Genomic DNA, 27186 nt, shown 5'->3' with positions numbered 1-27186 from the left:
CTTTATTTTATTTGCTATTTTTATTTTCTTTCTCGTCTTGTTTTGTTTGTTTTATGTGTGCTGTGCCTTTCTTTTCTTTTAATTTTTTTATTTATACTTGTAGTAGAAGTGCTGAGTCTACAAGTCTTATTTACTCAATAACACACAAAGGTAAAGATGTAAAGGAAAGCAAATACAGAAAACACATAAAAGATAGAACATACATGTGTGGCACCAGTGAGCAAAAACCAGATCTGACAAATACAAATGAAGTAAATTAGACACAATTGTGCAAAATTGATAAGAGAAACGGTGAAAAAAAGGAAAATAGTTCTTAAGGATAACTATTCATTTATCACTGTATCGCTCTTACGTATTTCATTCATTGTGCCCTTGGGCTCAGCAGCAGGACAAAGGTCCAATACACAGCAGCCAGTCCACCTCTGAGTGGGTAAAGCAAACCAACATGAAGACTTTGGGTTGGCCCAGACAAAGTCCTGACCTGAACCCGATTGAGATGCTGCGGCATGACCTTAAAGGCGGTTCATGCTTGAAAACCCACCGAATGTGGCTGTAGTAAAACAGTTTGCAGAGATGAGTGGGCCAAAAAGTGCTGTAAAAGACTCACTGCCAGTCATCACAAAGGCTCGATTACAGTCGTTGCTGTTAAAGGTGACCCAATCAGTTATTAGGTTCAGGGGCAATCAGTGCTTCACACAGGTATGTTTGGGTTTTTCTCCTTAATAAGAAAAACACCTTCATTTAGAATCTGCGTTTTGTGTTTACTTGTGTTATCTTTGTCTAATATTCAAATTTGTTTGATCTGAAACAGTTAAGTGTAACGAACATACAAAAACACAGGGAATCAGGAAGGAGGCAACACTTTGTCAGTGTCCTCTGTGCTGCTGCCGTCCTGGCACGCACCAAACATTTTTGTTCATTTCTGCTGAATCATCTCAGGATGCTACAGCGCCCTTTGACATTCTCACCCTGGAGAACAGTTTGGGTGTTTTTAAATGTTCAAAACAGCCTGGCGTTTCAGTTGACTCCAAGTTGACTCTTTAGCACTGAAAGTGTTCAGAATAGCTCGAGGTCCTTCCATCACCATTAGTGGTCCTAGTGTCGGTTTGAAAGGGAATTTGATCTTGTGTATATTTGAGGCCCACCGTTCGACAGAATGGACCTAAAGACTGAGATAATAAACAGAGAAATACTTCTGCAGAATCCGGAGGTGATGTTGAACAGAAGAGGGACAAATTTAAATCAGGTAAAGGTTTAGATTTATTGTTACGTTATACACTGGTTACAAAGAAAACCTGTTTTTGATACATACAAATCTTTCATGAATCAGTCTAGAGAAAGCACTCTTGAGTATACAACGGCATGCACTCGTTTACACTGAAATCAGCACTTTAGCAAGTGACCAGTTTTACCAGTTGATTGACCCTTGCAGATACGTAGTGGGATGCCAGTGATTGTTTTACTTGTGTAACATCTTGCGTCTGTTGTGTTAGTACATCCCTGTGTCATTGACATCCACCCTCAGGACTGCTTCACCTGAATCAGACATGGAGGCACTGACAATAACGTAGTCACCTTCATAAGAAATGCAGGACCCGTCAGCCTTGGCTCTTACGAAACTATTTTCACTCCCATTATACATGATGTCATAAAGATTATAGTCACAGTCGGTTCCTTTGTCAAAGATCCCCACGGCAAACCAGTTGGAGTAGAGGCTTCGATCATACGGCACGGAGAACATGACAGCCATGATGTGGCTATAGTCGTTCATGTCAGGGTTGACAAGGTCATAGGTGAAGACTCCAACTGCTCCAGTTGCACTGCCAGTGACTTTGTTGAACAGTGCACTGGCTTCAGAGCAGGGACCTACCATGGGTGGCAAAGGGACCTCGCATTTGCCACTCTCACTGAAAGCCCTAAGCATGGAGACACAGTGTGTTAGATGGGTCTAACAGAAACACTTTGACCAGTTCTTCTGGTTATACTTTCCAATAAGTAAACACTGTTTGTCTAAACTATGTAACAATAATGCAGTCAATAGGACACATTGCATGCACAACAGTATTGTAAGAGCTGAACAACCCAACAGGGCTGTGACGCTTTTGGTTTCTCATTCGCATTATTGAAGTTACACAACAAAAGTAACAATAAACTTATACCCACATACGTGCTCCAACCCTTATCCTTATAGGGCGAATGTATGGAGGAGTTTCATTTTAATAAATTGAATAAAAGTGCAAAACAGGAAGCAGCAGGGCTAAAGATGAGAGATCAGCTTTGTTACACACAAACATACTCTTGGACTGCTTGGTTGGGGTTAGCATACGTTCTGCTTAAACGTCACTGTGGGATTTCTTCTTCCTAGCTTTGCGTTAGTGATTCTGCCCATAATGATTGTGTAGGTGTGCTGTCTTTGCTGTGCTTGTAGAGGATTGATGGTGTTTTTGCTGCAGTGGATTCATGTTTTTGGACTATCTAGAGCACATGTGTCAGACTCACATACAGCCCATTTTGATCAGTAATGGGTGAGACGCTCCTTTCTGTCAGTGTAAAGAAATTTCATATTTAACTGTTTTTCTGCATGTTTTTGTAGAAAAGTAAACATGTTCTGCATGTTTATGGCATACGTGCTGTCACATAATGCTCTTTGCATGTGAATGCCTGCATGGTGTGCCCATTAAAATAGTCCCAGCCCTGCCCACATGGATTCTCAGTAGGGCTGATGATTTGATTTCCACATACCGACAGGCCGTTAATAACTGACCAATGAAATGATCTCACGGGCCGGATGTTTGACACCTTTGCACAATAGTGTGCTGTTTACCATCATCAGGAGTAATGTGCATTTAATCCACCTCAAAAGTGACACATTGAGCTGCTGTTTTTCACCTCCCACATGAAGCTACAGGCAAGCTACACAAGTGTCCATAAAAATGTGCTGGATCATTATTTTCTATCCACCCTTATGCAGATCATTGAAGAACTTCTGATGCAAGTAATGGATTCATTCATTTTAGGATTTTACTTTGGTAAGAATTTGCAAAACAAACACTTTTCCTCTTTCCATTTGCTCAGATGTGCACTGGCTGTGTTGGATTTTGCAAAGTTTGCCACAGTTTTATTATATTTGTGCTTGTAAATAAGTTTTCAACAATGATAAACCCAAAGGTTTAAAAAGATTATAACCAACTATAATTATTGACGTGGTCATCCATCATGGTTGGGCTGGAGCTTATTCAGGCTTTCATAAGACAAGAGACAGAGTACACCCTGAACAGGACATGTCCCCAACCTATCTCATGCTAGCATAAAGAGACAGAGAACCATTAGCACCTACAGCCACTTTAGAGTCACCAGTTAACTTCATTTGCACGGTTTTGGACTGTGGGAGGAAGCCAGAAAACCCATGCAGACTGCACACAGAATGGCCCCAGAAAGCTGATGGATTCAAACCCAGGACCTTTCCGATGTTAGGCAATGTCGCTAACCACCACACCACTGTGCTTTAGGTGTGTGGGTTTCATTCTGCAGCCGTCTTATACATCGTGGCTTGGGTCACATCATCATCTTGACTACTTTTTCTTGGCTCGACAGCACATGAACTCAAAGAACCGTCTCATGGTTCACCATGAGGGCTGACAGGATTTCTGCATGCTAATGGCTAACTAGCAGTTGCATCTTTACTGTAACGATATGGCAGAAATGACCAACAGCGTCTTTTTTGTTCTGGAGCAGCACATCTGGAGAATTCATGTCTAAATAAAGGCGACAACTTCTCTGCTGCATCCTCAACAGCATGACTGTGTTCCTCACATGGCGTGCTGAAACCAACAGCCAATGAGGTCGTCCCTGCACCAGTGACCATCGCAGCCAGTTTGTAAAACTCATGACCGACAGCCTTCTGGTTCTTTCTCTCAATATTTGCAAATTCCCCTAAAACTCAAACATTACATAGAGAACTGGACCATAATGACATCATTGATTTGCTGTCATATTGTTTTATATTGCCATTTCCTGTGTTGTAAAGCACTTTGATTTTTTTTACCTGTGAAAAGCGCTATCTAAATAAATTTTACTTACTTACTAAATTGAGAACATCACAAGTGTCTGCAGTATTGCCATGTGCATACTGAGTAGATTTGAGCATTTTAGACTGTTTGTATTGGCAGCAAAAGATGATTTATGTTACATTAAACCCATTCTTGAAACTTGCATCAGATGGAAAGTACAGAAGTAACACCGCACCTTGGATTGGCCAGAGTGTAGTAGCCGGAGTTGTTGTTAATCTCAACAGAACAGCTGCGATGAGGCATCGTGTTGATGTGATGGCAGGAGGAGGCTGTGAATCAGAACATAGCCTTTCACTTATATCACCATTTTTAAAGGGAAGACACAGTCGTCAAACGTAGTGAGCTGTGTTTTGCTTAATGATGTGGTGACAGTGGCTAGAATTACACGAGTGAGGCCTGGAAATAGAAGATGCAGACCTGTTTTCTGTGAAATCACAAGTTATCATCTGAATTCACAATGACAGTTGACTAAGTGGGCCAATGGTGGAACAAGAATTAAGAGAGATGAATTGATGACGTTTAATATGAAAGTCTTGATAATATAAGACAGTCTTGCTGGGCTGGGGCCCATTAGACATGTTGATGGATTAAGTAATTATTCAAATGTATCTTTTATATGTAGCTGTCATTGTTAGTTTACATTTACTTAGCACCTTTAATTTGTATTACATAAAGCATGCTTATATTAATGTATGCATGTTTTATTTTAGCAACCTAAGTTCCAAATAAGGATCTAACCAGTCAGACGGTCGACTCAAACTTTGACTGTGCCAAATATCCAGACTATAAAATGACACTCAGATGAAGTAGTTGGCAAAATAAGACTAATCAATGAATAAATGTGGTGCAGAAAATCTGGTATTGAAAGCCAGATATTACCTGGAAATGAAGCCACAAACAGCATCATTAGCTCACATCAGTAAAGGTAAGTTTGAACCATAGTGGAACACTTACCTTTGTATCACTGAAAAATACAAAAACAGTTTGAGCAAACGGATTGTTAGTCCGGGTATGAACGAGTCCCACTGTGCATTAGCTGTTATCACACCAGGTTATATTGACTCAGGTAATCACAACGTACCACCTGACTCCTTATCTCATGTTCAGAGCGTCCCACCCCTCTGTTTCTCTGCCGTATCTAACAGTGGTTAGACGGATCCATGCCTTTGGTGGAACCTTTAAGGTGGTTATCGAATGTTTGTACAAGGTGGGACTTCAGGATGGTACTGCTTTACAGCGTGTGTTACGCACACTGCCGCACATAAACACCACTGAGCTTTTAAGCTGGTTTGATTTCCCTAAAAGAGATGAAGTCATGCATTTCTGTCTTTATTTCGTCTTAGCATCATTGCTTTGGTTCTACTTTATAAAATGTTGCAGAAGTCCCTTTTAAACATGACAGATGTGTAACTTCAGTAACAGCATTCTGCCAGGCAAACTTCACTGTTATTTCAGAGACACACAACACTTGCTAATAAGCGAATTTACAAACACACACGCAGGAACAGAGGCTTCAGGGATGATGTTCTAACTGTGATGTGGTTTAACTGGAATTTGCTCAGTATTTAACTTGCAGCAGGGCTGATCAGTGTCTCTCTGTGTTGCTGACATTATGATGCCTGAGCAGGAAAAGGTATGACCACGTCTGTCAGATCCTCCTGAATGTTGTTCGTCTGGTGTTCAGCCTGAAACATCACTCTTTGTGTGCATTTTGGTTTGGCATGTTATTTGGTTTCATTTGTTTATTTTTATTTACAGTACTTTGATTACTTTTATGGCTCTTCATTTAGTGTCAGTTTTGTTTTTATGTTTAAATTATGTGCTTTTTAATTCTGGTATTGCACTCGTAAAACTGAGGACTGGGACAACTTTCAGTGTGTCTTTTGCCTGTTTTTCTCCTGCTCTGTCAGCTAAACGACCTCTTCCTCTCCAGATACCAACCAGGCCTTGCGGCTCTGTCTGGGTACCAAGACGACTGGAGCAGAGTTTGGCGCCGTCTCTGCCCTGAGCATCAACCATGACTGCTCACGACTTCTCTGCGGGTTTGCCAAAGGACAGGTACTAGGACAAGATAAATAGACTTTATTTGCCACTAATTTACAGTTTATTTTGTTAAAGCTGCCAAATAGTAATGATGATATAATAACAGTTAAATCATAGGGCCCTTTCACCTCAGTGCATGTCGTGACTTGACACTGTGGAGGTGTTTGCTGTAGTCGGGTGGATGATTTCTAACTGTTGTTACTACCCGTGGCCAGTGGGTGGTGTATGAGGTCACTCACTAATGATGTGTTCCTGTATGTGATATTAACACTGAACATTTCATATAGAAACAGATGATTTTATCAGTTGTAAGGTTTAGGATGTTTTTAACAATTTAATGTCCTGTAGTGAATAATCCAAATTTGACATCACAGACGTGTCCTTCAGTTAAAAAAAACAAACTCACATGCTTCGCAATTTAGCATCGCCAGGGTCATTAGGTTGAACTCACCAATGCTCATGGTGGTCAGATGAAATCTCTGGGAGAAATTTGATTAGCTACAACAAAACTGCTGCCAAAATAATTCAAAACAGCTGCCCTCCTTTTTGGTTTAGGACAGACTTTAAGAGTCTTTTTTATTGTTTTTAAAAACATTACCTTAAGCTGCCAAATTTGAACGATGGCTGGATAAGTACATATATAGAGAGATGCATAGACAGATATAAATAGACTTTATGAATCCCACCGTGGGGACTATAGCAGCACAACAGTGAGGAAGAAAAATTGAATTTGGGCAAAAAAAGATTTCCAAGAGTAACTAGAACTCGATATTTTTTATGTGCACATGAAGTGCAGTGGGAGTGATGATGTACATATATTTCAGCAGTTATCTGTATTTTACAGTGTGACTGCTGTTGGGATGAAGGGATGACCTTCCCACCAGGGGAGTTGTCACCTGTACAAAGGTGTTAGAAGGTAAAAGACTGCAGGAGCGTCACTGAAAAAGTCCCGCACACCTCAGCCTGCCCAGCAGAGCTTCAGTTCAATTTTATTTATACACAACAACAGTGGCCTCAAGGCGCTTCACAGTAGACCCTACAATAACACATACAGAGAAAAACCCAACAATCATGTGACCCCCTGTGAGCAAGCACTTTGGCCACAGTGGGAAGGAAAAACTCCCTTTTAACAGGAAGAAACCCCCGGCTCAGGGGGGCGGGGCCATCTGCTGCGACTGGTTGGAGTGAGAGAAGGAAGACAGGAGCTGACGTTGTCCTTTCTCGTACAGATCTGGAGTGTTTTCTGACCAGTCCGGTTTATTGTGAAGGTGAACATCCAGGAATTTGTACTTGTCCACGACATCAGTGCCAAAACCGTGCATGTTCACTGTGATGGGAGTTCTCACTAGTGTGGATGTGTAGGTGGTTGAGTTCACATCAGATGATAAAGTGAGTGATGTCCTTCCTGTACGCCAGGTTGTTCCACTCACATACACATGCAACAGTGTGTGTGTCCCCACTGTCAGTGTATCTGAAGTCTGATTTGTAGAGTAGGACGCTGCCCAGGAAGGTCATATGAGTTAATGCTAACAGCTAACAGCTCATTAACACTAATGTCTTGTTCACAAACATCTGGTTCACATGCAGATAGACGTAAATATGGAGCTAGCTGCTACCACAGTCTGTAGCAAACTCATTAACACAGTGAAAGCCTTCACTTAAGAATCCTGATCTAGGAACAACAGCTTCCTGTTTCATGGTGAGTTACAGCATTTTCATGCTTCATGGGGAAACACTGAAATTCACCATGCTGACAGGATGATGCCAAAGATGAAAACTCACACTTTTCTAAATGAAGTACCATTACCTCCTGACGCTTTTCTGACCAAAGGTTAGATGGCTGGTCAGCCAGCGTGTGGGTGATGATGACTAACCCAACAGTGTGTCAGTGCTGGTGATCTTTTGAACTTTATAATCCCAATAAAATGTTAAAATAAGTGAACAGATGATGAATAATTAGAATCCGTGCGCTTCGTCCTGATCGTGGCAAATTCACAAGACAAAATAATCCGATTCAAATTAAAAACGTGCTCCTTTGTGATTATAACATATGAAAATTGTAAAATATTGATGACCTCAAATTACAGAAAGAAAAGTCTAGAAAACGCCTGAAGAACAGTCACAGCTGGTTTAACGTTTTCTTTAGTGTGTGGGGGGACGCTGACGTGCACACTTTAAAACATTTTCAGCTAATAGGATCAGTTCACTGCACTGCTGTCTTTAGCAGTAGTTTTACGGCACATTTTGCAAATTACTGCATTCTGTTCGACATCCTCATTGCGAAATCCAAACACACTGTTTGTGAAGTTATAGTTGATTATGATGGATGCTCCTCCCTCCACAACAAAGAGGGTGTCTTCTCCCGAATCCAAACTGGGAGCTGTTCCCACTGGGAGGAGACTGGAAACTGAAGGCTCTACCTCCTGTTTAAATATTCTAGGAACCACAAGTAAACCAGCAGTCTGAGCGCAAAGTGCTGGACTGGGGTGATACGGTCCCATAAGGTCTGTATGGGTCCTGATTACAGTAGTCCAAACTAGACGTAATAACTGCATGAACTAGTATCGGGTTAGACACCACGTTTTTTAACATTTTATTTGAATTTAAAATAACACCAATACAAGGATCAAAGGAACAAGAATCCCTGTTTTGGACAGGTTATATTTGTTAGTGTGGTTCATGTGTATTTGTAATTGTTTATTACTTGTTGTCTTTTAATGTGCAGGTTGGATACCATAATTGGCAGAATCAAAATACACTGATGCAGAAATGGGGAAATATGATACAAAAATATTGTAACACAAAGAAAAGACGTCACTAACATTACTGCTTTGCAAATGTTGAGTGGCTTGTCAAGCAGTTAATAGTGAAGTAACACAGCCTACCAATATCTGCTTCCACCAGCCATACCAGCGCTATGTGGCCCTGTGTTGGGCTACAGACACATTTCATTAAACCTTCTGTTAATGCATTTTCCTAAATAAATCTTTACTTTGCAAAGATTTGCACATTTTAACTATACGGATTATTTAGGACTGTAGCAGGCGCTCATAATGTGAGGTTGATCACATGTCATCCTCTGTGTGAGTGAAACTTGCACACTGTTTTGTCAGGATAAGGTCCGTTCTACTATTAATCGAATGCATTTTCGTGTGTTAGCCTAGTTTTTTCAGAACGATCATTAAATGATTGATTTGTTCATCTTTGTTTCATTTCCAGCCTTTTAAATCATTGCTTCATTCTCCATTTCAGAAACATATTAAGGTCGTAGCAAAAATAAAATTAGCACCAGCGTTGCTGATATGACAGGAATGCACTGCAGAATGTGTTCACAGCTTTCACTTGAGCTCATGACCACCTTCCTCGTGTCGTCTCTCCGTCTGCACGATCAGATTACAATGTGGGATCTAGCCAATGGGAAGCTTCTGAGGACCATCACTGATGCCCACCCTCCTGGGACAGCCATTCTGCATGTGAAGGTCCATGCACACACACACACTTGCAAAGTCAGCTTTGTTTTGTTGTTGTCACCAAACGTCACCCCTCCACTACTATTACTAAGGAAACATTTGTAACAAAGGTTGTATTTTTCTACCTGCGGCTCAGAGATGTCAAATGTTTCCTCCCTGATGATTTCTGTCTAACTTCTGTCCTGAGTTCTTCTTTTGCCTTTCTTGTTATTGCAGTTCACAGATGACCCAACTATTGCCGTGTGCAATGACAGTGGAGGATCTGTTTTTGAGCTGGCTTTCAGGTGAACGACTCGGCTTTAAATGTTACAGAAATGTTATTTTCAACCATCAGGTTTTATGTTCCTGAGCAGTTTTTACCCCTCAGCACTGAAAAGCTGACGGAGTATTGTTGGCATAGCTGGAAATGAGGATTTTCTAATTGATAGCATAGGTGCATCTACTAAAGATCTCAGATGAGTTAGTAACTTTAACCTCGAGGTCAGAGTTCAAGTTTTTCAAAGATCTTGTGATAACTGAAGAAGGAGGTGACCCCGCATTTTCACACTTATACCACACGTACATCTATGAGCAGGCTGAGGGGAGGATGCTTTTTGTAACCGAGGTGCTGAAAGAACCTTTTGGTCTTCTACCTCTTAAATGAACACATGTAATCCCACCAGCAACAAGTGTTGCCGTTTTAACTCGACTCTGATTCGGTGATTTTTTATGTTCATCTTTCTCATTGCTTTCCCTGCTTTCCCCTCGTTTGTTCTCAGGAGGGTGATGGGGATGCGGTCATGTGACTCTCGATGTCTCTTCAGTGGTTCTAAAGGGGAGGTGTGCTGTATCGAACCTTTGCGTTCTCCTCCGGACTTCAGAGACCATCCCATCACGCACTACTCTCTGCTCGCTATGGCATCTCTCACTAAGGTGTGCAGATGCCAAAGGTCGTCCGCAGGTCATAATCGTGTTCTCATTCGTGCAGCATCAGGTTCTGATGGTTTTGTCTTTTCACCCCAGATTCTAGTCATTGGATTAAAGCCCTCCCTGAAAGTCTGGATGACATTTCCTTACAATAAGGTATGAAGTGCGGTTTGCATGTATGAGTCAGATCCACTGACGTGATGAGGCATCGTGTCAGATGTGATGGCACTACTTTGTTGTGCTGTATTCATTTACCATGAACTGTAATCAAGAGGCAGAGCAGAGCTATCGAGTCCTTGTTTACCAGGCAGGCACAAAGAGAACTGCCCAGAGGTCCTGAAAGACTCGTTCCAGCTCGAATCGCCTTCTGCTCGAGCGTGTGTCTCTCTGACAGTCAGCACGTAGGAGACGTTAAAATCAACAGCTTTGATGCTTTGAACGGCTCAGTTTCACACTCAGCATCATCATTCATTTCTTAACTTGCCAACATGTCCGAAGGGACTCAGCTGCTGTTTTTAGCATTTTTTTGCTTTGCAACTAGAAAGTTGGATTTCTATCTGGTGGTGTTACCAGCCACTGGTCCCTTGTTCAAAATATGTGTCTTTCCCAGTACAGTGGATGTGCTTCTACATGCTCCTCTCCTTTTTGTTCCTTCTTAGTTAAAGAAGTTAAAGGTTGGATCTTATTTCAAAAACGTGTCTACGTTTTATTTAGTATCACGTCACAGTTAAGCGGGACAGGGCAGAGTTTTCTCCCCAACAACGTGGTGATGGGAACGTGGCACACCCTCAGAGGCGCTCCGTGAGATTCGTTTCCGATGTCGTGTTATGTTCTCCTTTGTTAGTCGGATCCATCCAGCGTTCCTCAGCTGGCCTGGCAGTTTGTTGCTGTCCAGAAGATGGTCAATCCAGTCCTGGCTTTTTGCAAAGGAGATACCGTCCACTTCCTCTTGGTAAGTGCTGAACTGTGATATATCAAAGCTTTCAGTAGATGTAAATCATTACTATGTTAAAGCTACGAGGATACAAGCTGACACTAAATAATGTTGGACTGAATGTTTCCCAGACGTCTGATTTCTGAAGCGCGCAAACACTTCCGTCAAAGAGCAGTTATCCCGGGATCATGTTTCTCTCCTCCACCACTGTTTGTTCAGGTAAAGAAAGAGGAATCGGGGACGATCCACGTCATCAAACAGAGACAATTCCAGCTCAGCTGTGACATCATCAGCCTAAGTGTAAGTACCCCGAGAAGATGCTCAACAGTGGCACATACTCACTCATGCACAGGTCAGCAGAGGAGTGCTGGATGTATTTAGGAGTTTAAACCTTTCAGGATGGTTTATTCTTGTAAAATACGATCACTCCTGATGACAGCGTTTCCTGGAGTGAACCTCTGGTTTATTAGAAAGTTCCATTCTGCTGTTTTCCTGGGACAAAGACTTTCTGGTGCAGATAATATAAAACGCTGAGCTGACATCACTGTTGGAGAAACTTCAGTCCCCGTCATCAAAAAGTCTTCAGTAGTGAAACAGGACAAACACCAGCGGGGCGGGGCTCAGTGCCAGAGTCCTGGGAGCCTGAGGATCCTCTGCAGGATCTTTGCTGTTCCTACGACTGCGCTTTTCTGCAAAGAGATCTCAGATGTTGTTCCTGGGATCTGCTGGAGCCACCTGCCCAGTTTGCAGGTCACTGGCCCAAGTGGCCCAATTACCACTGGGACCACTGCTGCATTCACCTCCACGTCTTCCAGAGCTCCTCTCTCAGCCCTCGGAGCTTCTTGAGCTTGTCCTGTTCCTTTTTCCTGATGTTGCTATCACTCGGTATCACGACTGTCGTCCACAAACTGCTACGTTTGGTTGGTCGGTCTGTGGCTGGTGGGATTCTGGGTGTCAGTGGTACGTACTGTGCAGGCCCTGTGCATCCACGATCCTTCCTCTTCTTCCTTCTCATGTTTCTGCTGCCTGCATAAAAAACTGTTTAAGTTTAAGATTAATCACAGCGTGTTTAGCCAATGTAAAAATGTACTTTGTTGTTTGGGCTAGTGAGTTAGAATATGAGTGCAGACTTGTTTATAGTTAAACATGTGTATTGTCTGATTATGGATTATTTTAATATGATTGAGGGAAAGCTGGATCTGTAGCCAATTCAAATGAGCTCTCAAATATCCAGCCAGGATTGTTCCAGAAACGTGCTGATGGCTGCCAGAGTAGTGTGGTTGAGGTGCAGGTGCGGTGGGACATTTATCGAAGTGACGTTACGATGGCGTTTGAATCTATTTGAACCTGTGTGTAAACTTCTTGTGTAGGTTAAGAAAAATGCCAAATACATTTTAACTTGTGCATCTCATTTTTAATGCTGTACAGTCGTTGCACCCGTCAGTCATGGGCATTTATATGACCCTCTGTCTGTTTCCTGCTGTACCTCTGTGTCTCTGCAGTGGATTAACAGCCGTACGCTGGTCCTGGTGGACAGCCACGAAAAGCTGCACGTGGTGGACCGGCCTAGCCAAGAGGTTTTGGAGACTCTGGACTTGGAGCAGGTGCAGCTGGTCTATAACAGCCGACATTTCAAATCATTGGCAACTGGAGGAAACGTCTCCCAGGCTCTGGTGAGGGTTTCGTTTGTAAGGCATGGTCAGCGTTTGAGGCTTTCATTTGAGATGTTGATAGTTCGTGTTTTTTGGGAATCTGAGATTCAAAACTCATGAAAATGTTAGTCAAAACCCTGCTACAGTTCTCTGTTAGTAATAATGCAGCAAAAACCCAACAAAAACAAAATTCAGCCTTTGAAGAAACCACAAAACAAGTCACTTTGTCCAGAGAATAAGTTACAGATGTGGAACCAGAAATTAACCGACCTTATCATTCATTTGGTATCCAGGTAACCAGATTTATAACAAGTTTCTGCAATATTTAACTGTCTTTTATTTTATTGATAATGACGACATGTTGTCATGGCAACTGCTGTGTGGCAGGCAGGATGAAGGACCCGAACGCAGGACTCAGAAACAGGAAGTTAAAGTTAAGGTGCAGCTTTATTGCTGGGAAAAACTCCACATTAGAAATAAACATTTACAAAAAACAAAACAAACCTCAAACGCAAAACTAGAAACTAAACTGGGAACTGGAACCTGAGAGTAGGAAACTGGAGCAACACAAACCAGGACAGCGAGCTAGGACACTCTCAGGAAGACGAAGGGAGAAAACGCAGCACGAAGAGCCTCTGAGGACCGAAATACAGGTAGGATCACGAGAGGATGGGAAACAGGAAGAAACGCAGCTCAGACAACTCGGACATGATGAGACGAAGGAAGGCACAACACTGATGTAGGACAGAGACTATCAAAATAAGACAGGAGATACGACACGTAGGCACAGACTCAGAGACACGAGCGAACACGACGACATAACGACATGGTGACAGAGGGAACATAGAGACGAGATTGACTGGAAACGTGGGACCAGGACAGGTGCAGAGAAAACACGGCACCGTCAAAATAAAACAGGAAGCACACGACAGAGACACGGACTTGACAGTGAACAGAGGGAACACGGAGCACAGGGACAGGAGTGACACGAGGTTCAGTGGCTTTCACTCGGCACCATGAGCACAGCAGTTATCAGTAAATGTAGCTCTACAGGTCAGCACAGGACGTTTGGATAGTTGCTCATTTAAACACAAAGACACTTCCTGATTTTAACATATCGAGTTCTGTTCATGCAAACATGCAAACAGATTTTGAACCTGAACCTAGAGCGTTGCATGAATCAGGTCCTGGTTACCTTCTCTATTAATTACACCTGCATATCTTCTAAATTCTTGTGATTCAGGATCTGGTCCCAGAATTCCTGAGAAAATAATAACAATGTGTTTGAAAGCATTGTCAGTGAGTTCACCACTGACTTTTTGGCTGTACATCTGTGTTTGTGTTTCAGGCTTTAGTTGGAGAAAAGGCTTGTTACCAATCAGTCTCGAGCTACGCAGGACAGATTGTGTATTTGGGCACCAAGGTACTGTTTTGTACTATTTACCTTTCTGTTCTATACATCTGTTATATCATCACCATGGATGAAAACTTTTGTTATTTATCAATGGAAGCATTTTAGCTCAGGCTCAGTGGTTTGGAGACAAAGTCAGGGAGCTGAAGCTGAAATGGTTTGGACATGTGCAGAGGAGGGACGGTGGATTTACTGGACGGAGCATGTTGAAGACGGAGCTGCAAGGCAGGTGGAAAAGAGGGAGATCACGGATGAGGCTCGTGGATATAGTGAAGAAGGACATGCAGTCGGTAGTGTGAAAGAGAAGCATGCCATGGGTAGGGTGAGATGGAGGCAGATCTGACAGAAATGGCAGGTTCAGAGAGCGCTGGCTCTCCTGACTGGGTCATGTTGTGTGCCACGAGTTCATCTCTGTGTTGTGTGATCAGAACAGTAATGTTACAAATGACAGTTATTTATTACAGTCACACAAAGTTAATAACTCCATCCCCGTCTCCAACGCGTGCAACATCTCAACACTGATGAGAATCAGTGGTGACAGAACATCATGTGCAAGTACTTGAACAGTTCATGAGTGTTTCTCAAAAACAAAGTTAACAAAGACTGAACGACCAAGTCAATCTGGTTCCTTCTTAGATGCGCTGCCCGCTCCGAAAACAAAAACATCTGTGACAGATGTTATAAAAAGGCGTTTGTGGTTGTAACCGGACTGCTGCTGTTAATGAGGATGTGAATACTGATAGAAGTGTGCAGGCTGGACTCTGCTGATTGCTCAGGTGTGACTTTGGCTCATTCTTCCATTCAAACAGTGTTCAAACCCTGAAGGTGCCTCTTCTGTGAATTGGCTTCAGTGTTGAGGAAATGCAGCATTAAGACAGTCTTCCCGCCTCATCTGTCAGACCTGATAAAGATAAATTTTGAACCTTTACTCAGCGATATGAGAATCTTGATCGTTGGTCTCAGATGTATTTTTGGGGAAGGTAAACGTAATCAAAATGGTATGTACACCTAAGTTCAACTATTTGTTGCAGGCTCTGCCAATTCATGTTCCTTTGAAATACACCAAACAGTTTGACCAGCTCTGTAAAGCATTTACATGGAGTAATAAAAAGCTTAATTGAATCTGAGAAAACGGCAGAAACCAGTGGACAGAGGAGGGTTAGGGATGCCTAATCTACTTTTATATTTTATGCTTTTTCTCTTCGGCATCTGGCACATTGCTTCTTACCCCCTGAGAAAGCGCCTCCTTGGTTTTCCATTGAAAGTACTGCTTGCTCGCCATTTACACCATTATATAGCTTATCAACTAATCTGCCCCCCCACGTCCAATCACAGCCGGTATTTTCTCATTTGAAAGAAGTATGGAAAAGAATGTCCAAATTATTCAACTTTGACCCATATCTCAACCAGTCTGCTGGTATTGGGTGTAATCCCACCACCAGATCCCATAATTACCCTTCTTTTGGAAGCTCTGGTTCCAGAGAGGTGTAACAGTGCTGGGGGATCTATATGAAAACAGTATATTTAAATCATTTGGAAAACTTGCAGAAGAATTTGATTTACCTAGGCAGGGATTTTGGAAAGACCTGCAACGAAGCCATTTGATGACCAATACATTTGGTTTATCCGCAAAGTTCCCTTTAAATGGTAAATGGCCTGTATTTGTAAAGCGCTTTTACTAGTCCCCACTAGGGACCCCAAAGCGCTTTACACACCCAGTCATCCACCCATTCACTCTCACATTCACACACTGGTGGAGGCAGCTACGGTTGTAGCCACAGCTGCCCTGGGGCAGACTGACAGAAGCGAGGCTGCCATATCGCGCCATCGGCCCCTCTGGCCAACACCAGTAGGCGGCAGGTGAAGTGTGTCAGGACACAACGACCGAGACGGTCCGAGCCGGGGCTCGAACCGGCAACCTTCCGATTACAAGGCGAACAAAACGCTTTTATTAGCTTCTGATCCTAACACACTGTCCCTCAAAAGAACGTGGGAAATGGACTTAACGGCTTTACAGTGGAGGAATGGCATCCTCAGGAATCTGAAAAAAATGTCACGTGAACTCAAGATTGTTCCCATTTCAGATTTTAAATAGATTATACTGGACACCCTCACGGTTGCACAGGGTGGGTCGAGCGACTGATGATGCATGCTGGAAGCGCCAGCAGGGAAGTGGCACTCTTTTACATTTGCTTTGGGGGTGCGTCAAAGTCCAAGATCATTGGATTCATATTCACAAAGTAGTAGAGAAGGTTGTAGGTCAAGGTCCCATTCATGAACAGTCTTTACGTATTAGGAGACCCTTCAGCTTTGAGTCACTTACCCACTCCTCTTGCTGGGTACAAACGGCGATTATGCTGGAGAGGAAGCTGTTGGTGAAAGAGTGGAGGCCTCATCGACTCTTTGGGACAAGTGGCAGCTTACGAAAGATTATAGACTGCTGAATAGACTGGACGACTATAACGACAAATGGGCTAACTACTTTTCATTAGTTAAGGTCGGACTAAATAGGAAAGCTGTAATTGGGTCTGTGTGAAACATTGGCATCATTGTGTATTTATGTTGTTTTGGATCTTTTTCTTTGGGTGGAAATATGCATCGATTCTCAATTTGTCCACTCTGTCTTCTGGCTTGTTTGTTTTTTTGTTTCTTTGTTTCTTTGTTGTTGTTTTAATATTAAAATCTAATAAAGTTTGAGTCATAACAGAAAAAGACAGTCATTGTCCTCGGTGGACTATGACTAGGACCTATCAGTTATGTATACATTGTATATTTTCGGGGTTTTGAGGTTTAATAATCAGAAGAGTTTCATATTTCAGAGAAGAGCACACACTGAGCGTGTCCCATTTGACTGTCTAATGTTATGTTGTCTCACCCCTCAGTCAGCTCACATTATGACTCTACGGAACTGGAGAGAGGTGGGTGTGACAGTTTGAGTATCTGTCCATTAGCAGCAACAATCACTGTTTAATTAGAATTGCGTAGGCCTGACCTTGACCTTTGCCCTTCCCTGTCTCTGCTTATATGTCCAGCGCATTGACTGCTTGATGAAGCAGGAACATTTTGTTGAAGCCCTCTCTTTGGCCTGGTCCTTTCACGAGGGAGCTGCTAAGGCTGTGGTTGGTGGGTATAATTCATTTCACTGCTCTGTCATCGATATCACAGCCACACATTACACTTGCCTGCGATATCTATACCGAGCGCTCCGATGCCCACTAGGACCACCGTCACCTTCACCCTCCACATCTTCTCCACCTCTTCTCTGAGTCCTTGGTGTTTCTCCAGCTTCTCGTGTACGATATGTGATTAACTAATTGGCATTCCAGAAATGTGCACAGCTGGTGCCCATTCTGCTTGGATGCCAGTAGGATCGTGTGATAATCCAGACTTTGGTCATATCCAGTGTGACCAGCCATCAGTTATGATATGTGTATCCTGGATTTCACTGCCATTTGTCTTGGGGCTATGAAGTTTTAATGCACGCTTTTGGCACTTTGGTCAAATCTGTTGACTCTCTTGAGCATGACCCTAATAAGCTGCCTGCAAAGAATAATTCCTGACCAACACCAGCACCAACAGTGGGGTCGTTTCCAGTTTATGACAAACAGTATCACTGCATGCTTGTAGCTAAATGTTACCATACTCATAACATTATACTGATACTGTTATATATACTATATTATACATACTGTACTTATATATACTACTTATGACAGATCATTTGTGAACTGTGTGTTTTTAAGGCCTGTATGGAGATTCTCTGAAGAGGAAGGCAGTGGTCAGTGACAAGGTGAGGAAAGATAAACGTTGTCTGTTGCATCAAATCTACTTTTACTTTGACATTTCAGCTTTCTAAACTCACCGTGTCCACAGATGATCGAGATCCTTTTCCAGTTTGCTGAGCATGCTTTGAAAAAGTGTCCAGAACAAGGCAAAATCCAAGTGATGGAGCAACATTTCCAGGTAAACTAAACTGCCGTAGAGAGCACAAGTGTGTAGCCACAAAGTTAGTACAGTAGCATGGTACTGGCGTCCAACCGATCAGTCCACTTTGTATTAAACTGACGAGTCTTCTTATCTTATTATTCAGGATCTGAGTTCATCAAGCATATTGGCCTCAAGTTCTGTGTTTTGTAGAAAAAAAAGATTCCCTGGTTGCAGAGCATTATAATTAGAGCTAGGGACGTTCCAACGAACTTAGTTGACTCAAAGAAAAATGAGACAGACTAAGAAACACTCAGATATCAGCTTCAGTTCCAGAAGAGTTTAATGGACAAAGACAAATCCATTAATCCCACGCTTGCTAAATGTGCAGCACCTCGCATCGTACCAACATTATACTCTAAACAGAACTGATGTAAACTATAACACGAAAGCATGATACCACAAAGATGTGTAAAAAATAAAGACTAAAAGTGTGCCGGTGCATTAAGAATGATGCACATTGCTCAAAAATGAATGAAATAAAATCTTGTATCCAGGATGGCATTCTGACGGTGTTAAGAAAAAGATCAGGCCTAGACTAACAGATTGATGGTGCTTCTCAACAGTGATGCTCCATCTGGTGGCCGGTGGCTGTGCAACATTTTTAGGATACAGAAATTTACCCGTGTTGTTCGAAAAAAAGTGATTTCCAATTCAAATCAGTTCAGTTTTTTTATACAGCACCAAATCACAACAACAGTGGCCTCAAGGCTTGTAAAGTAGACCCTACAATAATACAGAGAAAGGCCCAACACTCATATGACCCCCAATCAGCAAGCACTTTGCCCACAGAAAAACTCCCTTTTAACAGGAAGAAATCTCCAGCAGAACCAGGCTCAGGGAGGGGCGGGGCCATCTGCTGTGATTGGTTGGGGTGAGAGAAGGAAGACGGGATGCTGTGCAAGAGAGACAGAGATTAATAACAGGTGTCAATGCAGAGAGGTCTGCACATAGAGAGCGGAGAGTTTTCCAGTGTTTCCATTCTCTCTGTCCTTGCTGGTATTCATAAAGCAGCCAACATGATTTACCTATGGGCTATGTGTATGTAGCTGAAAGAGTTAAGATGCTGATTGTTACTGTTTAATCAGCTCTGTTTTGTTGACATGAATGTTTAACATTTGAAGTAATTCTCTACCAACCCCACCCTCTCTTTGTGTTTCTCTCAGGATGTAGTTCCAGTCCTGGTGGATTACTGCCTGCTGCTACAGAGGGCGTACGTGAACACACACGTGAATCTAAATTGCCCATAGCTTAGCCCTGTCTGAGGTGTGACCTGATAGGATGAGGGAAGAGGATAGGTGGATGGATAACCTTTTAGGTCTGCTATTTTATCTTTGGGGCAGCGTTGGCTCAGGTCGTCTACCAATCGGAAAGTTGGCGAATCAGCTGACTGTGTGACCGTGAATTTCAGATAAACCCCTTAAGTATAGAAAAGAGTGCCTCTATGAATGTGTGTGATCAGATGAATGAGGCTCAGTTTGAAGAAAAAGGCTTAGTAGCCATCAGTCTTCATCTTTCAGTTGACAGTATAATCTTACTGAGTAATATTCAACAAAGTGGGTCATCAAAGCTTCTGACACTAAAATGAAGACAAAAGATCTTAAAACTTCTTGTGTAATTTTAATTAATTCAATGTTTTTAAACTTGCAGACAGCATTTGAAACACGCTTATAGATTACAATGAAAATATTAAAAAAACTCCACCAGTGCACACCAGTGTTCCCTCTAATGTTTCACGTGTGTGAGCGAACACACAAACTCCCTGAGCGTCCCCTGGACCACTGTGAGCGACAGCAGACGTGTGCACTGTGGTCACGCCAGCATCCAAGTTACATGTTTATTAAAGTAATCAAATTACAGCATTTATGTTAGACTACTTTTAATTACCTGCTTCAGCCCACTTACAATGAGAATGTAAACAATCTTGTTCCTGACCTGCAGCATGTTAACACTGTTGGAAGGAAAATAACTTGAACTCCAATTTTGAAAACACAACTTTCTTTTCTTTATTTTTAAAAAGCTCTGACTGTATTGTGAGTCTGTGGTCTGGGAGAGAGTCTGTAACTCTGTCTGCAACACACAGTAAATAATGACCAATGTTGGGCAGTTAATTATATAGTTACTTCAAAAAAGTAAGTGTTTTGCAGCTATTCTTTTAAATGCAGCCAAGACGTTTTTAAACAAACACTATTCACAGAACAATCAGCTGTTCTGCATCTAATCTGATGCCACACAAATTATTTGTGCCACAAAAAATAATTTGTGTCCACTATGAGATGAAGGAGAACAACAGCCTGATACCTGCAGGCCTGACAGCAGCAGATGTGTCACTGCTGTAACACCTGTAACACTCAGCAGGCGCCTCATTGTTCTGACACACACAACACTACTGACTACACACTGACTACACACTGACTACACACTGACTACACACTGACTGCACACTAACTACACACTGACTACACACTGACTACACACTGACTACACACTGACTACACACTGACTACACACTGACTGCACACTAACTACACACTGACTACACACTAACTACACACTAACTACACACTAACTGCACACTGACTACACACTGACTACACACTGACTACACACTAACTACACTACTGACTACACACTGACTACACACTGACTACACTACACACTGACTACACGCTGACTACACACTGACTACACACTAACTACACACTAACTACACACTAACTACACACTGACTACACACTGACTACACACTACACACTAACTACACACTAACTACACACTGACTACACTACACACTGACTACACGCTAACTACACACTGACTACACACTGACTACACACTACACACTAACTACACGCTGACTACACACTAACTACACACGGACTACACACTACACACTAACTACACACTGACTACACACTGACTACACACTGACTACACACTACACACTAACTACACGCTGACTACACACTGACTACACACTGACTACACACTACACACTAACTACACACTGACTACACACTGACTACACACTGACTACACACTGACTACACACTACACACTAACTACACACTGACTACACACTGACTACACACTGACTACACACTGACTACACACTACACACTAACTACACACTGACTACACACTGACTACACACTGACTACACACTGACTACACACTACACACTAACTACACACTGACTACACACTGACTACACACTGACTACACACTACACACTGACTACACACTGACTACACGCTGACTACACACTGACTACACACTGACTACACACTGACTACACACTACACACTGACTACACACTGACTACACACTACACACTGACTACACACTGACTACACACTGACTACACACTGACTACACACTACACACTAACTACACACTGACTACACACTGACTACACACTACACACTAACTACACACTGACTACACACTGACTACACACTACACACTAACTACACACTGACTACACACTACACACTAACTACACACTGACTACACACTGACTACACACTACACACTAACTACACACTGACTACACACTGACTACACACTGACTACACACTAACTACACACTGACTACACACTAACTACACACTGACTACACACTGACTACACACTACACACTAACTACACACTGACTACACACTGACTACACACTGACTACACACTAACTACACACTGACTACACACTACACACTAACTACACACTGACTACACACTACACACTAACTACACACTGACTACACACTGACTACACACTACACACTAACTACACACTGACTACACACTGACTACACACTGACTACACACTAACTACACACTGACTACACACTACACACTAACTACACACTGACTACACACTGACTACACACTACACACTAACTACACACTAACTACACACTGACTACACACTACACACTAACTACACACTGACTACACACTGACTACACACTGACTACACACTACACACTAACTACACACTGACTACACACTGACTACACACTGACTACACACTGACTACACACTACACACTAACTACACGCTGACTACACGCTGACTACACACTGACTACACACTAACTACACGCTGACTACACACTGACTACACACTGACTACACACTGACTACACACTGACTACACACTAACTACACACTGACTACACACTGACTACACACTACACACTAACTACACGCTGACTACACGCTGACTACACACTGACTACACACTAACTACACGCTGACTACACACTAACTACACGCTGACTACACGCTGACTACACACTGACTACACACTGACTACACACTACACACTACACGCTGACTACACGCTGACTACACACTGACTACACACTGACTACACACTACACACTAACTACACGCTGACTACACGCTGACTACACACTGACTACACACTGACTACACACTACACACTAACTACACGCTGACTACACGCTGACTACACACTGACTACACACTAACTACACACTGACTACACACTGACTACACACTACACACTAACTACACACTGACTACACACTGACTACACACTAACTACACACTGACTACACACTGACTACACACTACACACTAACTACACGCTGACTACACGCTGACTACACACTGACTACACACTACACACTAACTACACGCTGACTACACACTGACTACACGCTGACTACACACTGACTACACACTGACTACACACTGACTACACACTACACACTAACTACACACTGACTACACACTACACACTAACTACACACTGACTACACACTGACTACACACTACACACTGACTACACACTGACTACACACTGACTACACACTGACTACACACTACACACTAACTACACACTGACTACACACTGACTACACACTACACACTAACTACACACTGACTACACACTGACTACACACTACACACTAACTACACACTGACTACACACTGACTACACACTACACACTAACTACACACTGACTACACACTACACACTAACTACACACTGACTACACACTGACTACACACTACACACTAACTACACACTGACTACACACTGACTACACACTGACTACACACTAACTACACACTGACTACACACTAACTACACACTGACTACACACTGACTACACACTACACACTAACTACACACTGACTACACACTGACTACACACTGACTACACACTAACTACACACTGACTACACACTACACACTAACTACACACTGACTACACACTACACACTAACTACACACTGACTACACACTGACTACACACTACACACTAACTACACACTAACTACACACTGACTACACTACACACTGACTACACGCTGACTACACACTGACTACACACTAACTACACACTAACTACACACTGACTACACACTGACTACACACTACACACTAACTACACACTAACTACACACTAACTACACACTGACTACACTACACACTGACTACACGCTAACTACACACTGACTACACACTGACTACACACTGACTACACACTACACACTAACTACACGCTGACTACACACTAACTACACACTGACTACACACTACACACTAACTACACACTGACTACACACTGACTACACACTGACTACACACTACACACTAACTACACGCTGACTACACACTGACTACACACTGACTACACACTACACACTAACTACACACTGACTACACACTGACTACACACTGACTACACACTACACACTAACTACACACTGACTACACACTGACTACACACTGACTACACACTGACTACACACTACACACTAACTACACACTGACTACACACTGACTACACACTGACTACACACTGACTACACACTACACACTGACTACACACTGACTACACGCTGACTACACACTGACTACACACTGACTACACACTGACTACACACTACACACTGACTACACACTGACTACACACTACACACTGACTACACACTGACTACACACTGACTACACACTGACTACACACTACACACTAACTACACACTGACTACACACTGACTACACACTACACACTAACTACACACTGACTACACACTGACTACACACTACACACTAACTACACACTGACTACACACTACACACTAACTACACACTGACTACACACTGACTACACACTACACACTAACTACACACTGACTACACACTGACTACACACTGACTACACACTAACTACACACTGACTACACACTAACTACACACTGACTACACACTGACTACACACTACACACTAACTACACACTGACTACACACTGACTACACACTGACTACACACTAACTACACACTGACTACACACTACACACTAACTACACACTGACTACACACTACACACTAACTACACACTGACTACACACTGACTACACACTACACACTAACTACACACTGACTACACACTGACTACACACTGACTACACACTAACTACACACTGACTACACACTACACACTAACTACACACTGACTACACACTGACTACACACTACACACTAACTACACACTAACTACACACTGACTACACACTACACACTAACTACACACTGACTACACACTGACTACACACTGACTACACACTGACTACACACTACACACTAACTACACACTGACTACACACTGACTACACACTAACTACACACTGACTACACACTGACTACACACTACACACTAACTACACGCTGACTACACGCTGACTACACACTGACTACACACTAACTACACGCTGACTACACACTGACTACACACTGACTACACACTGACTACACACTAACTACACACTGACTACACACTGACTACACACTACACACTAACTACACGCTGACTACACGCTGACTACACACTGACTACACACTAACTACACGCTGACTACACACTAACTACACGCTGACTACACGCTGACTACACACTGACTACACACTGACTACACACTACACACTACACGCTGACTACACGCTGACTACACACTGACTACACACTGACTACACACTACACACTAACTACACGCTGACTACACGCTGACTACACACTGACTACACACTGACTACACACTACACACTAACTACACGCTGACTACACGCTGACTACACACTGACTACACACTAACTACACACTGACTACACACTACACACTAACTACACACTGACTACACACTGACTACACACTACACACTAACTACACACTGACTACACACTGACTACACACTGACTACACACTACACACTAACTACACGCTGACTACACGCTGACTACACACTGACTACACACTACACACTAACTACACGCTGACTACACACTACACACTAACTACACACTGACTACACACTACACACTAACTACACACTGACTACACACTGACTACACACTACACACTGACTACACACTGACTACACACTGACTACACACTGACTACACACTACACACTAACTACACACTGACTACACACTACACACTAACTACACACTGACTACACACTGACTACACACTACACACTAACTACACACTGACTACACACTGACTACACACTACACACTAACTACACACTGACTACACACTACACACTAACTACACACTGACTACACACTGACTACACACTACACACTAACTACACACTGACTACACACTGACTACACACTGACTACACACTAACTACACACTGACTACACACTAACTACACACTGACTACACACTGACTACACACTACACACTAACTACACACTGACTACACACTGACTACACACTAACTACACACTGACTACACACTACACACTAACTACACACTGACTACACACTACACACTAACTACACACTGACTACACACTGACTACACACTACACACTAACTACACACTGACTACACACTGACTACACACTGACTACACACTAACTACACACTGACTACACACTACACACTAACTACACACTGACTACACACTGACTACACACTGACTACACACTGACTACACACTACACACTAACTACACACTGACTACACACTGACTACACACTAACTACACACTGACTACACACTGACTACACACTACACACTAACTACACGCTGACTACACGCTGACTACACACTGACTACACACTAACTACACGCTGACTACACACTGACTACACACTGACTACACACTGACTACACACTGACTACACACTGACTACACACTACACACTAACTACACGCTGACTACACGCTGACTACACGCTGACTACACACTAACTACACGCTGACTACACACTAACTACACGCTGACTACACGCTGACTACACACTGACTACACACTGACTACACACTACACACTACACGCTGACTACACGCTGACTACACACTGACTACACACTGACTACACACTACACACTAACTACACGCTGACTACACGCTGACTACACGCTGACTACACACTGACTACACACTACACACTAACTACACGCTGACTACACGCTGACTACACACTGACTACACACTAACTACACACTGACTACACACTACACACTAACTACACACTGACTACACACTGACTACACACTACACACTAACTACACACTGACTACACACTAACTACACACTGACTACACACTGACTACACACTACACACTAACTACACGCTGACTACACGCTGACTACACACTGACTACACACTACACACTAACTACACGCTGACTACACACTGACTACACGCTGACTACACAC

At 42.7% G+C, this 27186-nt stretch overlaps 2 protein-coding genes across 3 annotated transcripts in view; one reads left to right on the top strand and one right to left on the bottom strand.

Annotated features, from left to right (window-relative positions):
* The window catches only part of vps8 (VPS8 subunit of CORVET complex), a 78332-nt gene that overhangs the window by 20649 nt on the left and 30497 nt on the right, over nt 1–27186 (top strand). For both annotated transcript variants that reach the window (XM_004572041.4, XM_004572040.4), the window contains exons 7-20: nt 6004–6128; nt 9506–9592; nt 9800–9867; nt 10342–10495; nt 10586–10645; nt 11334–11441; nt 11643–11723; nt 12926–13096; nt 14424–14498; nt 17369–17404; nt 17519–17609; nt 18230–18276; nt 18360–18449; nt 19637–19683. In XM_004572041.4, coding sequence (XP_004572098.2) covers nt 6004–6128; nt 9506–9592; nt 9800–9867; nt 10342–10495; nt 10586–10645; nt 11334–11441; nt 11643–11723; nt 12926–13096; nt 14424–14498; nt 17369–17404; nt 17519–17609; nt 18230–18276; nt 18360–18449; nt 19637–19683 — 1240 coding nt within the window. The remainder of the gene's footprint in view (nt 1–6003; nt 6129–9505; nt 9593–9799; nt 9868–10341; nt 10496–10585; nt 10646–11333; nt 11442–11642; nt 11724–12925; nt 13097–14423; nt 14499–17368; nt 17405–17518; nt 17610–18229; nt 18277–18359; nt 18450–19636; nt 19684–27186) is intronic.
* LOC101471749 (DELTA-stichotoxin-Hmg2b-like) lies at nt 1243–5113 on the bottom strand. The gene is made up of 3 exons (XM_004572039.4): nt 5025–5113; nt 4246–4339; nt 1243–1916 (listed from the first exon to the last, which is right to left on the bottom strand). Exons 2-3 carry the CDS (start codon nt 4311–4313, stop codon nt 1490–1492), a joined length of 495 nt encoding a protein of 164 aa, XP_004572096.1. The 5' UTR covers nt 4314–4339; nt 5025–5113; the 3' UTR covers nt 1243–1489.

The sequence above is a fragment of the Maylandia zebra genome, linkage group LG13 (assembly GCF_041146795.1).
Source record: "Maylandia zebra isolate NMK-2024a linkage group LG13, Mzebra_GT3a, whole genome shotgun sequence".
NCBI classification, from domain to species: domain Eukaryota; kingdom Metazoa; phylum Chordata; class Actinopteri; order Cichliformes; family Cichlidae; genus Maylandia; species Maylandia zebra.
This window is presented reverse-complemented; position numbering and strand designations above follow the sequence as displayed.

Excerpts from the sequence above, each read along its gene's own strand:
- LOC101471749 (XM_004572039.4), bottom strand. The coding sequence starts at position 4,313 with ATGCCTCATCGCAGCTGTTCTGTTGAGATTAACAACAACTCCGGCTAC. Across the intron at positions 1,917-4,245 it reads TACACTCTGGCCAATCCAAG|GGCTTTCAGTGAGAGTGGCA; the intron begins GTGCGGTGTTAC and ends CTCCATGCTTAG.